Here is a 12,552-nt window from a genome sequence, read left to right on the forward strand (position 1 = left end):
CATTGGCCCAGCTATTTCGTATTTTCCACACTGACTTCGACAGCCGCTCTCCAAGGTTTCTGGCAGGGGACATTTCCAGCTCTACCTGGAAACGACAGGGATTGAACCCGGGAGCCATTGCAAGCAAAGAAGGTGTTTTTACAACTGTGCCATGGCCCTTCTGTTAATAAGCAAAGCAAGACGCCGGTCCTCATGATTCTGAGAAAAGCTTGCTTAAATAGGGAGACGCCTCACACCAAGGCAGACCATCGGGCCCATCTAGCTCAATGATTTGCCACAGGTCTCCAGGGTTGTCGAACAAGGGTATCTCCCAGCCTTGGGATTGAACCCGGGACTTTCTGCATGCAAAGGGGAGGCTCTGTTATTGAGCTATGGCCCTCCCACTACCCAGGGAACCTTCTGCAAGTGGCCCAATGCAGCAAAAAGGTGGTGGTGGGGGGACACACCTCACCTTGTGTTACCACTTTCCCAAAGACTGGCAGGCTGTCCAACATAGAGCAGTTCCAACGGCGGTTGCGGAACTGGAACTGGCACTCCTCAATGGCCAGCTGTGCCCCCCGGCGCACCGAGTCCATGACCTCCAAGTTCCTCTTGCACATCTGCACCTGCCGCTGGATCAGACCCTTCAGCTTCTCGCAGGTCTCTTCCTCAGAGATGCTTCCCACAGAAGACAGCTTTGCCAAATATCTGCTAGGACGATATCGGGATGGGGAGAGAAGGGAGGAGGAACAAGAACAACAGTGAAGTGAGCAGCGGATCCTGGCCACCTAACAGCAAACCCAGTAGCCTAGGACCAAACTGCAGGTTCATTTTATTTTATTTTATTTTTGCAGTGAGCATGCAGGTTTTAAGAAATGCAAATAGCAGCGGGTGTGTGTGCGCATGTCTGTGTAATTATCAGCATTACAGCTGGGGTGGTAAGATCATTTAACCCTTTCTTCCATTGCTGTGGCCCAACGCTTTGCCCACAGAAGGTCTCAGGTTTGATCCCTGGAATCGTAGAATCACAGAACTGGAAGGGCACCCCAAGGGTCTAGTCCAATCCCCTGTAATCTTCAGGGAGGAGTGGGATATATATACCCTGAAGCAGGGGCAGAGAACCTTTTCAGGTCCACGGGCCAGGACCCTATCAGGATTGGCCTCCCAAGGCCAAATCTGACAAGTGGGTGGGGCTGCTCAGCTGTCAATCAACTGATGTCCCAAATGACATCAGGTGCAAGGTGCTCTGAAGTCCTCAAGTTTTTAATTTTTGCATGGAATCTTGCGAAACTGAGCAGGATTCAAACCCCGGCCCAACAGGTGTTGAGCAATAAGGGGTTAAATCCTGCTGTGTTGGCTGCATGCCCCATCTGTTCCCTAAGGGGAAAAGGTGCACGCATCCAATGCAGGGTTTAACCTTGCCCTCCTGCCCATCAGATGACATCACAAACCAAGTCAGCTGATGGGCAGGCGAGGTTTGTGGTTTCCGGCAAATGGCCTCAGGGCTTTCCAAGATGGGCCCATGGAATGGAGGTTCCTCATCCTACTAATGGGAGTTATAGCAATAATGATCAGAATCGCAATAGACAGGAGGGGTACATAACCCTTGCCCCTCCCCTTGCTGCAATCCTGATGAAAATCCCTTATCTGAAGGTATTGCCTGCTCTGCGGGGAGAAACCCCCCATTTCCCCCTTCCATATATTCCGATAATTATCAGTATATCCCCTGCCTCATCTGATGCTGTTTTGCATCCCCCCCCCAAAAAACCTGCATGTTAAATGCTAAGGCGCCTATAATGCAGTGGCATCACAAGGGGGGTGGGGGTGGTTCACCCTGGGTGCCAAGTCTGGGGGGTGACAGGAAGACACCCCACAGTGTGCTTGCCACCACCCCCCCCCGCACAGCAGTGTGAGCAGCCATCGCACTGCAGCAGCAGCAGCATGTGGAGGATCCTCTGTTTGCAGCTGCGAGCAGAGGATCCCGCCACCGTCCGTACGGCATTTGAGCAGCACTGGTGTCAAACCGCTATGTACAACGCATGCGCAGTGTTGCACGCATGTGCTGTAGGTAGCTACGCCGCACGTGCACTTTACATAGCGGTTTGCCGCCAGCGCCACCCAAGCGCCATACGGACGGCGGTGGCACCTCTCTGTCGCTGCTACAGCTGCAAGCGGAAGATCCCTCCACGGCTGCTGCAGCAGTGAGCAGAGGATCCCGCCACCGTCCATACAGCGCTTGGGCAGCACCAGCGGCAAACCACTATGTAGAGCGCATGCGCAGTGGTGCACGCATGCACTGTATGTAGCGACACCGCACATGCACCCTACGTGGCGACGCCACACGTGTCGTATGTATCAGCGCAAGACATGCGCAGCCGGAGGTTTGCCCCGTCCTGGGTGTCGGTTAGCCTTCGTTCGCCGCTGCCATAATTTCACATCTGCTTTGGCCCCCCAACTTTTGCTATCTGTTCCATGCAACTTCATTCTCTTTAATATATCACCCATATTTTGCTCAAAGAGCTCCCCATGGTGGCTAGCCATATAAGACCATTCAAAACTCTAGTAAAATACATTGGAAATACCCAGTGGCGTCGCTAGCCTCTGCGCTGCTGGGGGCGGCGGCAGCGCAGAGGCACCCCCCTGGGGGAGGGGCACGACGCGTGCGCCGTGACGTCATCATGACGTCACGACGCATGTGTATGCAAAAAGGGGGGATTTCCCCCTTTCCGAGGCTTTTTTTCGGCGGGGGGTGCTGGTCGGGCCCCCCCCCCGCCGAAAAACAGCGGCGGAAAGGGGAAAAAAGAAGCAGAGCGGCGCTTAAACGCGCCTGCTCTGCTTCCTTTCCAGGCTTTCCCCGCCCGCCCCCGCGGTTTTTTTCGGCGGGGGGTGGTGACCAGCGAGGAGGGGATGACAAGCGTGACACCCCCCCTCGCTGGTCGGCCCCCCCGCCGAAAAACAGCGGCGAAAAAGGGAAAAAAGAAGCAGAGCAGCGCTTAAACGCGCCTGCTCTGCTTCCTTTCCAGGCTTTCCCCGCCCGCCCCCGCGGTTTTTTTCGGCGGGGGGTGGTGACCAGCGAGGGGGGGTGACAAGCGTGACACACACCCCCGCTGGTCAACCCCCCCCCGCCGAAAAAAGCGGCGAAGCACCCCATCCTGTGTGCTGCTGCTCCCCGGGTGACGGAGGGAGCAGCGGCGCGTGGGAGTGGCGGGAGGGGCCGCCGCTTGTCACCCCCACCCGCTGCTGCTCACCCTGTCACTGGGGGTGTCCCGCCCCCACCGCCCCTCCCCAGCGACGCCCCTGGAAATACCCACGAAAAGAAAAGAAACACCCACAAATCAGCAGCAGGAAAACAAAACAACAGCCATGGCTCCTCCATCTCTGACCCTGTCTCCAAATGCTTAGTGAAATGAAGATGCCTTCGCCAGCTTTGAAAAGGTTAAAATAAAAGTGTGTCACATACATCACTTTGCCCAAAGAACCCTGGGAACTCTCGTTTACCCCACACAGAGCTACAGCTCCCAGCACTCTGAACAAGCTACAGTTCCCAGGATTCTTTGGGGGGAATGATGCGCTCTAAGCGTGCTTGAAATATGTGGGGTGTGTGCAGCCGTGCAGCCAGCTCACGTTTTGCTGCTTAGCATGAAAGAACATAGGAAGCTGCCTTAGACGGAGTCATCCTGTCAGTCCATCTAGCCCAGTGGAAGAAGGAGAAGAAGAGTTTGGATTTGATATCCTGCTTTATCACTACCCAAAGGAGTCTCAAAGTAGCTAACATTCTCCTAATAATAATAATAATAATAATAATAATAATTTATTGTTTATACCCCGCCCACTCTGGGCAGCTTCCAACAGAATGTTAAAATACAATAATCTATTATTTCCCTTCCTCCCCCACAACAAACACTCTGTGAGGTGAGTGGCGCTGAGAGACTTCAGAGAAGTGTGACTAGCCCAAGGTCACCCAGCAGCTGCATGTGGAGGAGCGGAGACGCGAACCTGGTTCCCCAGATTACGAGTCTACTGCTCTTAACCACTACACCACACTGGCTCTCCAAGGTTTTGGGCAGGGGCCTTGCCCAGCCTTGCTAGAGATGCTGGCGATTGAACCTGAGGCTCTTTTGCTTGCAAAGCGGGGCCCTGCCGCTGAGGTACAGCCTTTCCTCAGAAGGTTCACCACTCCCCAAATACATGCACAGTGGTACCTTGGTTCTCAAACGCCTTGGTACTGAAACACTGAAAACTCAGAAGTGTCCCCGTTTTTGAATGTTAGTCGGAAACCGAATGTCCGATGCGGCTGTAGGCTATTGTTTCCGGGGTGCCTGCACCAATCAGAAGCTGCGCCTTGGTTTTCAAACATGTCAAAAGTCAAATGGACTTCTGGAACGGATTAAGTTTGGTGCTTTTGCTTTTGCTATTTATTTTGCGTTTTTGTTTTTGAGGCTTTTTCAGTTAATTTGTTTTTGTGACTGTGTGGAACCCAGTTCAGCTACTGATTTATTGATTGATTGATTGTGTGACTGCAGAAATGGATAAAAGCCCCCCATCTAAACAGTGACTATCATAAGTGCAGGTAATTTTGTTTTATTTTTTTTAATTTTTATCACCTACAATACTGTCTTATCTATTTTATAGTACAGTACATTGATTATTGCTTCCATTTTATGGATCAATGGTCTCGTTAAATAGTAAAATTCATGTTAAATTGCTGTTTTAGGGTGTGTGTTTTTTAAGTCTGGAACAGATTAATCTTTTTTTGCATTACTTTCTACGGGAAAGCGCACCTTGGTTTTGGAACACTTTGGTTTTGGAATGGACTTCCAGAACGGATTAAGTTTGAGAACCAAGGTACAGTCATACCTTGGGTTACGTACTTAATTGGTTCCGGGTCGCTGTAAGTAACCCGAAACGTATGTAACCTGAAAAACGCGATTTGTGCATGCGCAAAGTGCACAGAACACTTTTGCGTGCGCGCGGTGGGTTACACTTCCAGGTTACGGGAGTTCATAACCCGAAAAGTACACAACCTGAAGCGTACGTAACCCGAGGTACGACTGTATAGAAGTTGACTCAACCGGCAGCTAAATGCTACCCTCAGGACTTGCAGTGAGACGGCCTGCTCCACTGCACCCAGGCCAGCAGGCTAATTTAGGGAATAAAGGCCACACACCTCTGACTTCAGACACCAAGATGCTATTGCCTGTCCACCCCCTGCCAACACCCAGTGCTTGCATTTGCCTAACAGCAGGGCCGGCTCTGCAAAGAGGTCTCCATGGGGATGGACATCTGACCCAAAAAGATTTCATCAACTTCCCACTTTTAAAGCATTACTGTCACAAGAACAAAAGAGAAGTTCTAAAAGCAAAGATTACGATAACCACCCACCAAGGAAGCAGATCGCTGTGAAACGGGGACAATTTCTTTTTTTTACAAATAAAAAGTTGCAAACTGTTTTATTGCATTTTCCCCTGCACGGACACTGAAAAATCTCGAGCTGACACACACACAGTTCCTCCCATTTCACCCTCGCAACAACTCTGAGAGGTAGGTGAAGCCCTGAATGTATGACTGGCCCAGCGTCACCTTGGCTGGGCAAGCACTTGAACCCGGATTTCCCTGATGCTAGGATGACCTTTTGCTGATTAGGTCACCCTTGCCTTTCCCCCCTGGGTAACTGTTTCAAGGCACTGCCTGGAGAGGCCTGCCACAATCCTGCACCCTGCTTACTTGGAGGTAAACCCCACTGAACTCAGTGGGACTTACTTCTGAAGAGCTGTGAACAGGATTGCACCATGAGCCAGGAAGTGTAGCGCTTTGTGGATGCCAGGAATCTCCCCAGCAAATTGCCCTCGCTGCTCTGCTTCCTAACAAATGACACTGTCGTGAAATAAAAGAGGAAGACTGGCACCAACACCATGGTGCTCTTTTAATCCAGGGATGGGGAACCTCACACTAAATGTGGCCCTCTAAACCCTCTGTCTGGCCCTTGAGAGTCTCTGCAAGCCACACCCTCTAGCAACCCTGCATCACACTCTTCTGGAGTGTTTTCTGCCTAGTTGGAAGGTGTCCTTCAACTCTCATAATGAAAATATCACCCCCCAACCCTCTCTGTCCCGCTTTCTCCCCCCTCTCTTTCCCCCCAATGCACTCTATGACAATAGTGTCTCATACCGAATGTAAACAAACGGAAAAAAAGACTCTATGGCTTGAAAGTGGAGACGCTATAAGTACTTTCCCTTGTTTATTTGTTTGTTTTGTACCACAAATCTTTAATAAAAAATAATACTTCTTGTTTATCCAGATAGAGAGGAGGAGTGTGTGTAGAAACTAGCTTAGTGTACAGAATTATATTTGCATCCATTGCTCACCCAGTTTGGGCCTCTGCTGCTGCCCCCCACTGGCATGTGGCCCTTAAAAGGTTGTACAGAAAGGGATGTGGCCCCCGGGCTGAGAAAGGCACCTCAGCCCTTGACTGGTCAACTCATTTCACGGGCTTCATTTTACAAAGCAGAAATAGACCTAAGCTCCCTACTTCCTCTCGCCACGGGATAGTTGCCCGACTCAACTTGAGTTCAAAAAGCTGTTGCAAGCTTTTGCAAACACATCACCCCGCTTTGAGCACTGGCCCATCGCTGTTCAAGAGCTTCTTTTGCTGGTCTTCCCACCTCCCTTTGTACTTCACCTCTTTGGGTGCTAGAGGGCGCCAGGATCCCTTCCCCCGACAACCCGCAGGCCCCAGAAGTCAAGAGGTGTAGCGTTTACGTTCCACCCCAAAGCATGCAAAAGAAAGTGTATCTGCATGACACGCTACTGTCCTAAAATGCCACTCCTTAGCAATGCACACTATTCCCAACTGCACCGCTTTAAGCGCTCTGTTGGTTAGGGAGAAATTAAATTCCGTCCACATCTGAAAGTGAAGCTACTGAATTCACACTTTCTAAAAACAACACACAAAGAGAACTGTACACTTCTAATTGCACACGACTCCAGACTTTGCAGTGCAGTTCTCCAGCCAAGTAATGCGTGCAAAAATATATAGGCAACAGTCAAGTGTGCGTAAAAATTCATATATTAGTGAAAACGGCATTGAAAAAATGCATTGGGGCACATTCAGCTTAACTGGTGCACTATCAGAAGCGCTCTTACTAGTGCGGTGGGGATTTCACCTCCCCTCCCCTCCCCCCCCATATTCCCCAAATCTGCTCTGCAGAGTCAGGAGAAGTCCCAGAGAACAGCACACAGGGGAAGGAGACAGAGGATTGCTCTGCCTGGCAAGCCCAAAGACTTGTGCTAATGGAACAACCAGAGGACTATGACACTGAATTCCTCCCATTACATTAGGGGAAATTGCTTTGCAAAACACGTGTATAATTACTCAAGCTTGCATGCAAACATGTGTCCGTTAGGAGGAACCCGAACTGAGTTGCTGGCGAATTTTTCGCGAGGACCTTCCCCCCTCCATCCCCACCCGTCTTTTAATCGCAATCCCGCGTGGAAACATAAAGAACGGAACTTAACAGCGGAGAATCGAACCCGAAACGGAGAGATTTCACTTATCCCTAGCTGCTACTGTACACAAGATGTACGGAGGTATTCCCTCCTCTCCCTGCCTCTTCTCCCTCCCCCCCCCCCACCCCCCCACCCCCGGCCTGGGAGCTTGATGGTCTCCCGAGCTCAACAGCTGTCCTTTGTCTCTCCAGAATGGAGAGGGATAGGACTTGCCCTGTCAGGGGCTGAGGAGTCACAGTGTATCCAAGGGTTATTAGGAGAAGCCAAAGTGGTGGAGAGCCGGCCAAAGTCAGCAGAGCGAAGGACACTGGCTGCCACAACCCTCCCTCAGCACGGGCAGCGTTCTGATCACCAGAGGCTCCCTCAAAACCACTTCCCTCCTGAAGGCCAGGCTGAGCTTTTCCTGGCTCCCTGTTCTCTCCACAGAGTCAGGCCTTTCAACCGCTGGGGCAAGCCAGGCTGCGCCGCCAGGACAAGCTCAAGATTTGGGCAGTAGCATAGAAGGCCCCATACAGTGTGAGGCCCAGGTTACTCGAGAGGCAGCCTTGCTCCTTACAGACCCAAGGAGGTGACGGGAGAGTCCTTCCTTCAACCCCTCTGCCCCCCCCCCCCAAATTAACTCGGTGCAGGGCTTTCATTGTGGCTGCCCCATATCTCTGCTGAGATACAACAAGCTGACGCATTTCAAGACATATTTGTTTGTTCTTTTCAGCAGGCTTTTCCAGGTGGGTGGAAATGTATTTTCTGTGGTTTGTGCTGATTTTTTTAACCAGCCTTTCGATTGGGTTTTTTTTGGGGGGGGGCAACGTTTTCCTAAGTATTTGTAAAACATAACATTTAAAAAAAAACATACAGAAAAAAATTGGTGGTGTTCTTAACAAAATTTAAAATTAAATTGGCGTTCTTACAAAATGAATAAAAATTATCTTTTAAAAAAAGTATTTGTAGATGATTCTATGGTGTTTGTGTGGAGGTTGCTTTGAGACTCATGGAGAAGATTCCTTAAGCTAGTTTATTAATGAGAAGAAAGCTGGTTTGCAACAATGCTTGCGTCCATCTGGCACCATGAGGTTGGCACGGACTGGCAGTGGTCCTCTGGTATTTCAAGCAAAGGACATTCCCAGCCCTGCCTAGAGATGACCATTGGGGGATTAACCTGAGCTCCTTATTCCTGCCCCAGCTGAAGCCTTTTGCAGACTAACCCACTGGGGACTGGGCACATCCTGTGGGCTCCCTGAGGCCCCAACCACTTCCAAGTCACTCCCTCCTCTCTTCCAAGCCAAGCTGGGTGGTGGGTGGGTAGCAGCCTAAGGAGAGGCCTCCTCCATGTTTGGTTGTGAGAAGAAGCTACTTGGGATGGAATGGGACCAAGCCAGAAGAAGCCTTCAATCCACAGAGAGCTCAGTCCATCCACCCATCGACACCTCCAGCTCCTTCTGTCTGCCTGACTTGTTTGCTTTTTAAAAAATAAATAAATAAAAGTAACTCTTGGGAACCGTTGCTCTTCCTCTTGCAGCCAAACATGTAACAGAGGACAATGCCTTATACTGAGCCAGACCGTTGGTCCATCTAGCCATCCATCCATCTCAGTATCACTCACTGGTTGTGTCTCTCCAGAGTTCCAGACTGGGATCTCTCCCAGTCCTACCTGCAGATGTTGGGGATTGAAGTTGGGACCTTCTAGACACGTAGAGTTGGAAGGGATCCTGAGGATCACCTGGTCCGATCCCCTGCAATGCAGGAATATGCAGGTGTCACTTATGGGGATCGAACCTGCAACCTTGGCATTATCAGCACCACGCTCTAACCAGCCAAGCCACCCCGATGCTGTAGTCACAGCTCTTCCTCTAACATGCTATGGATTCTTCCCGTTCCAAAGCCTGCCACCAAACAGTAGCCGTTCTCTGCTGGCTCCAACTATACTCTGAACTGTGCATGGCCCACCCTAGAAATATCTCCATCCCTCGCTCTCGGTGACGGCTTTGCTGACTGTTCCGTAGCCGTAATGCCCTCCAGAAGCTGAAGGGGCAGCAGCATTCCATGCACTTCCAACTTCCCTTTTCACAGGGTCCATATCGGTCATCCTGGCTGCTGGAGGCATCAGAAATGTGTCAATTTCACGCGAGAATCCGGTGGCCTCTTTTAAGGTGGGCATACGAACCTGCCATGCTGAGCCCATTGCACACTCTCGAGTTCATCATTACTTGTTCTAACTGGCAGCAGTTCTCCATGGTCTCAGGTCACCTGCTGCTTGGCCCTTTTAAACAGCAGATGCTGAAAACTGAGCCTGGAAGACCTTCCTTCTCTGGTAAAGCATGTGTCCCTTTCTCCAAGATACAGCCCCTCCAAATGGAGCAGTTTTGACGGGAGCTGGCATGCTTTTCAGAGATATAACTCACTTTTTCTGGCAAGGGTTTTTTTCTTTCCTTTTTTTGCTGGATATTGGGGGGTGAAGGAGAAATTCAATTCAGTGTGTGTGTGTGTGTGTGTGTGTGTATGCTTTTGAATTACAGTCATTCCTTGGAAGTCAAATGGAATCCATTCCGGAAGTCTGTTCGACTTCCAAAGCGTTTGGAAACCAAAGCGCGACTTCTGATTGGCTGCAAGAAGCTCCTGCAGCCAGTCGGAAGCCGCAGAAGCCCAAGTTAAGAAAAATAGTTAAGATTGAATATTTAGGTAAGTTTTATAGTAAATATGATTTGGTAAGATGTTTAGAAATTACTAGAGATGATAAACAAGGAACGCGGGAAGAGGAGATAGGAGGAAGTCTATTACAATGTGAGGAATAAATATTAGGTATAAGATATATTTGTATGTTTTTATGTTTGTTTTTGTTAGTTATAATTGTGTATGTGTATTTTTTCTTTTCATGTGTTAAAAACTTTCAATATATATATATATATATATATATTTTAGGGAAGCCGCAGAAGCCCCATCAGACATTCGGCTTACAAAAATAGTTTGCAAACTGGAACAGTCACTTCCGGGTTTGCAGCGTACAGAAGCCAAAACATTCGGGAACTAAGCTGTTCGAAAACCAAGGTACGACTGTACTATTGAACCACATGGACCAATAAGCAACAGCAAAAATTCAGTAATATACCCAACTAAAGGCAGGTGTGGGAAACAAAAACGTATCAAATAATAACACCCCATCTAAAATCATGACATCTGTATTTCTCTAGATGACACAGGGAGGGAATTCAGTTTGCATTTAAAGGCAAACATCTCTAATTTGCACTTTCTGAAACAACACGCAAAGCATCCTTTGAAACCCACCCTTCTCGGAGTTTTGCAAGGCAGCTCTCAGGCCAAGCAGTGTGTGTACACAAATACACCTACTATGGTAAAGTGTGCCTATAGAGGCCTATTTTCGCGGGGGAAACCCATCGCATTAGGAGAAATTGCTTTGCAATGATGTGAACATTAGGCAAAATTGCGCACAAAAATTAGCGTCTCTTAGCAGAAATTCGCACCATAATGCCGGTGATTTCTCACAATTTTAAAAAATGCAAACTGAGATGGAGATGTGGAGAACTGACCTTAAAAGGGGGGGGGGATGAGAAAGACAAAGAAGTCAAAGTGGAGAGTTTTGCCCATCCATACTGTATATGCACCATCAGCAAGAAGTCACAAGACTGGACCTATGGAATGCCAAAATCTAGCTCATGGCTCTTTCAGCAGTCCTCTTCTGCCCATGACCAACCTGCTGGAAATCCCAGATGCCCCCTATGCACACGAAAGCTCATACCAAGAGCAAACTTAGTTGCTCTCTAAGGTGCTACTGGAAGGAATTTTTTATTTTGTTTTGTTTTGACTATGGCAGAGCAACACAGCTACCTACCTGTAACTGCAGCCTTCTAGACATAGTTGGACTAGCCAGCACAGCCAATGTATGACCAAAGATGCTGGAAATTGTAGGCCAAATGACACCTAGCATGCCGTGGATCCCCCCCCCCCTCCACTAGCTGTGTCCTACAGCCTCTGCAGTCCCTTTCCCAAGACAATGTTGCAAGCAGCACAAGGTATCCCCAGCGGCAGCAGTAAAAGGTGCCAGGAAAGCATGAGAGAATTCCAGTTGGCAATGGACGAGAAAGCCCGTTCAAAGGCCCAAGATATTTCCCAGATCTTTCCAGATGATGGGAGCATCCGAAACTCAAGCGGAGGAGGAGCCCTTTCAATCGCTTCCAAAACAGATGCTCCCGATAAGAGCCTTCCCAAACAAACACTTATTGCGGCTCCAGAGGATGAAAATGAAGATAAGGCGTGTGGTTTCAACGATAGAGTGGAGCGTCATGGCATCATCGTAACCAGCTCTAGAAATACAGTTGCCAGATGTTGCTCCCTGCAGCTCACAGCAGTCCCAGGGCCTCTCCTGCACTCTGCAAAAATGCCTTAAATAGGTGCCCCAGAGACTCTAATGATATCCCAGTCACGGTCCCAAATAACCTTATGTTTAACTCATCTGGTCACCATAGACGACCAAGGATTCTCTGAAGGCTAGTGTATATTGAGCATGAAAACCAGCCTTGTAAATTAAACCTGCAAAAGTTACTAGCCCAAAACCACCGTTTATTGATTTATTAACAAGTGCAAAAATAACAAAGAATCCAAAATTTAAACTACAAAGCGCCGTCGCCTGGAAGGGTGAAAGTACAAAGATCCAGCACAGCTCCTATGGGATAATAAACTCATACAAAGATTCCCTTTACAAATAACACAGATTCCATTATTATTGAGAATAAAGGTTCTATGTAGTTAAGAGAAGGTTCTGTATAGCCTTAAAATAGCAAGACATCTAAGCCATATTCATTAGCTTCAGCGGGACTACTCTGAGTAAAACGAGCATTTCCTGCAACCCTTAAAACCCATTGCACAAACCTTTAAATAGAAATATCCCTGCTGTTGACACGATCTATGAATTTTATGGCATTTATATGCCCTCATCTTAGCCAAAAAGGTTCTCAGAGCAGCTTGCAGAAGTCAGTTCTCTCAGGTTGACAATTTAAAAAGACATAGCACACGAAGAAAAAGGAATGGAAGGGAGAAGGAAGCAAGGAAGCATTG

At 48.8% G+C, this 12,552-nt stretch overlaps 1 protein-coding gene across 1 annotated transcript in view; it reads right to left on the minus strand.

The window, feature by feature from the left end:
* The window catches only part of WNT4 (Wnt family member 4), a 49,633-nt gene that overhangs the window by 8,216 nt on the left and 28,865 nt on the right, over positions 1-12,552 (minus strand). Inside the window, exon 2 of the mRNA XM_033156452.1 lies at positions 452-687. Within this exon, the coding sequence (XP_033012343.1) occupies positions 452-687 (236 nt within the window). The remainder of the gene's footprint in view (positions 1-451; positions 688-12,552) is intronic.

Source organism: Lacerta agilis, chromosome 8, assembly GCF_009819535.1.
Source record: "Lacerta agilis isolate rLacAgi1 chromosome 8, rLacAgi1.pri, whole genome shotgun sequence".
In the NCBI taxonomy this organism is placed as follows: Eukaryota; Metazoa; Chordata; class Lepidosauria; order Squamata; family Lacertidae; genus Lacerta; species Lacerta agilis.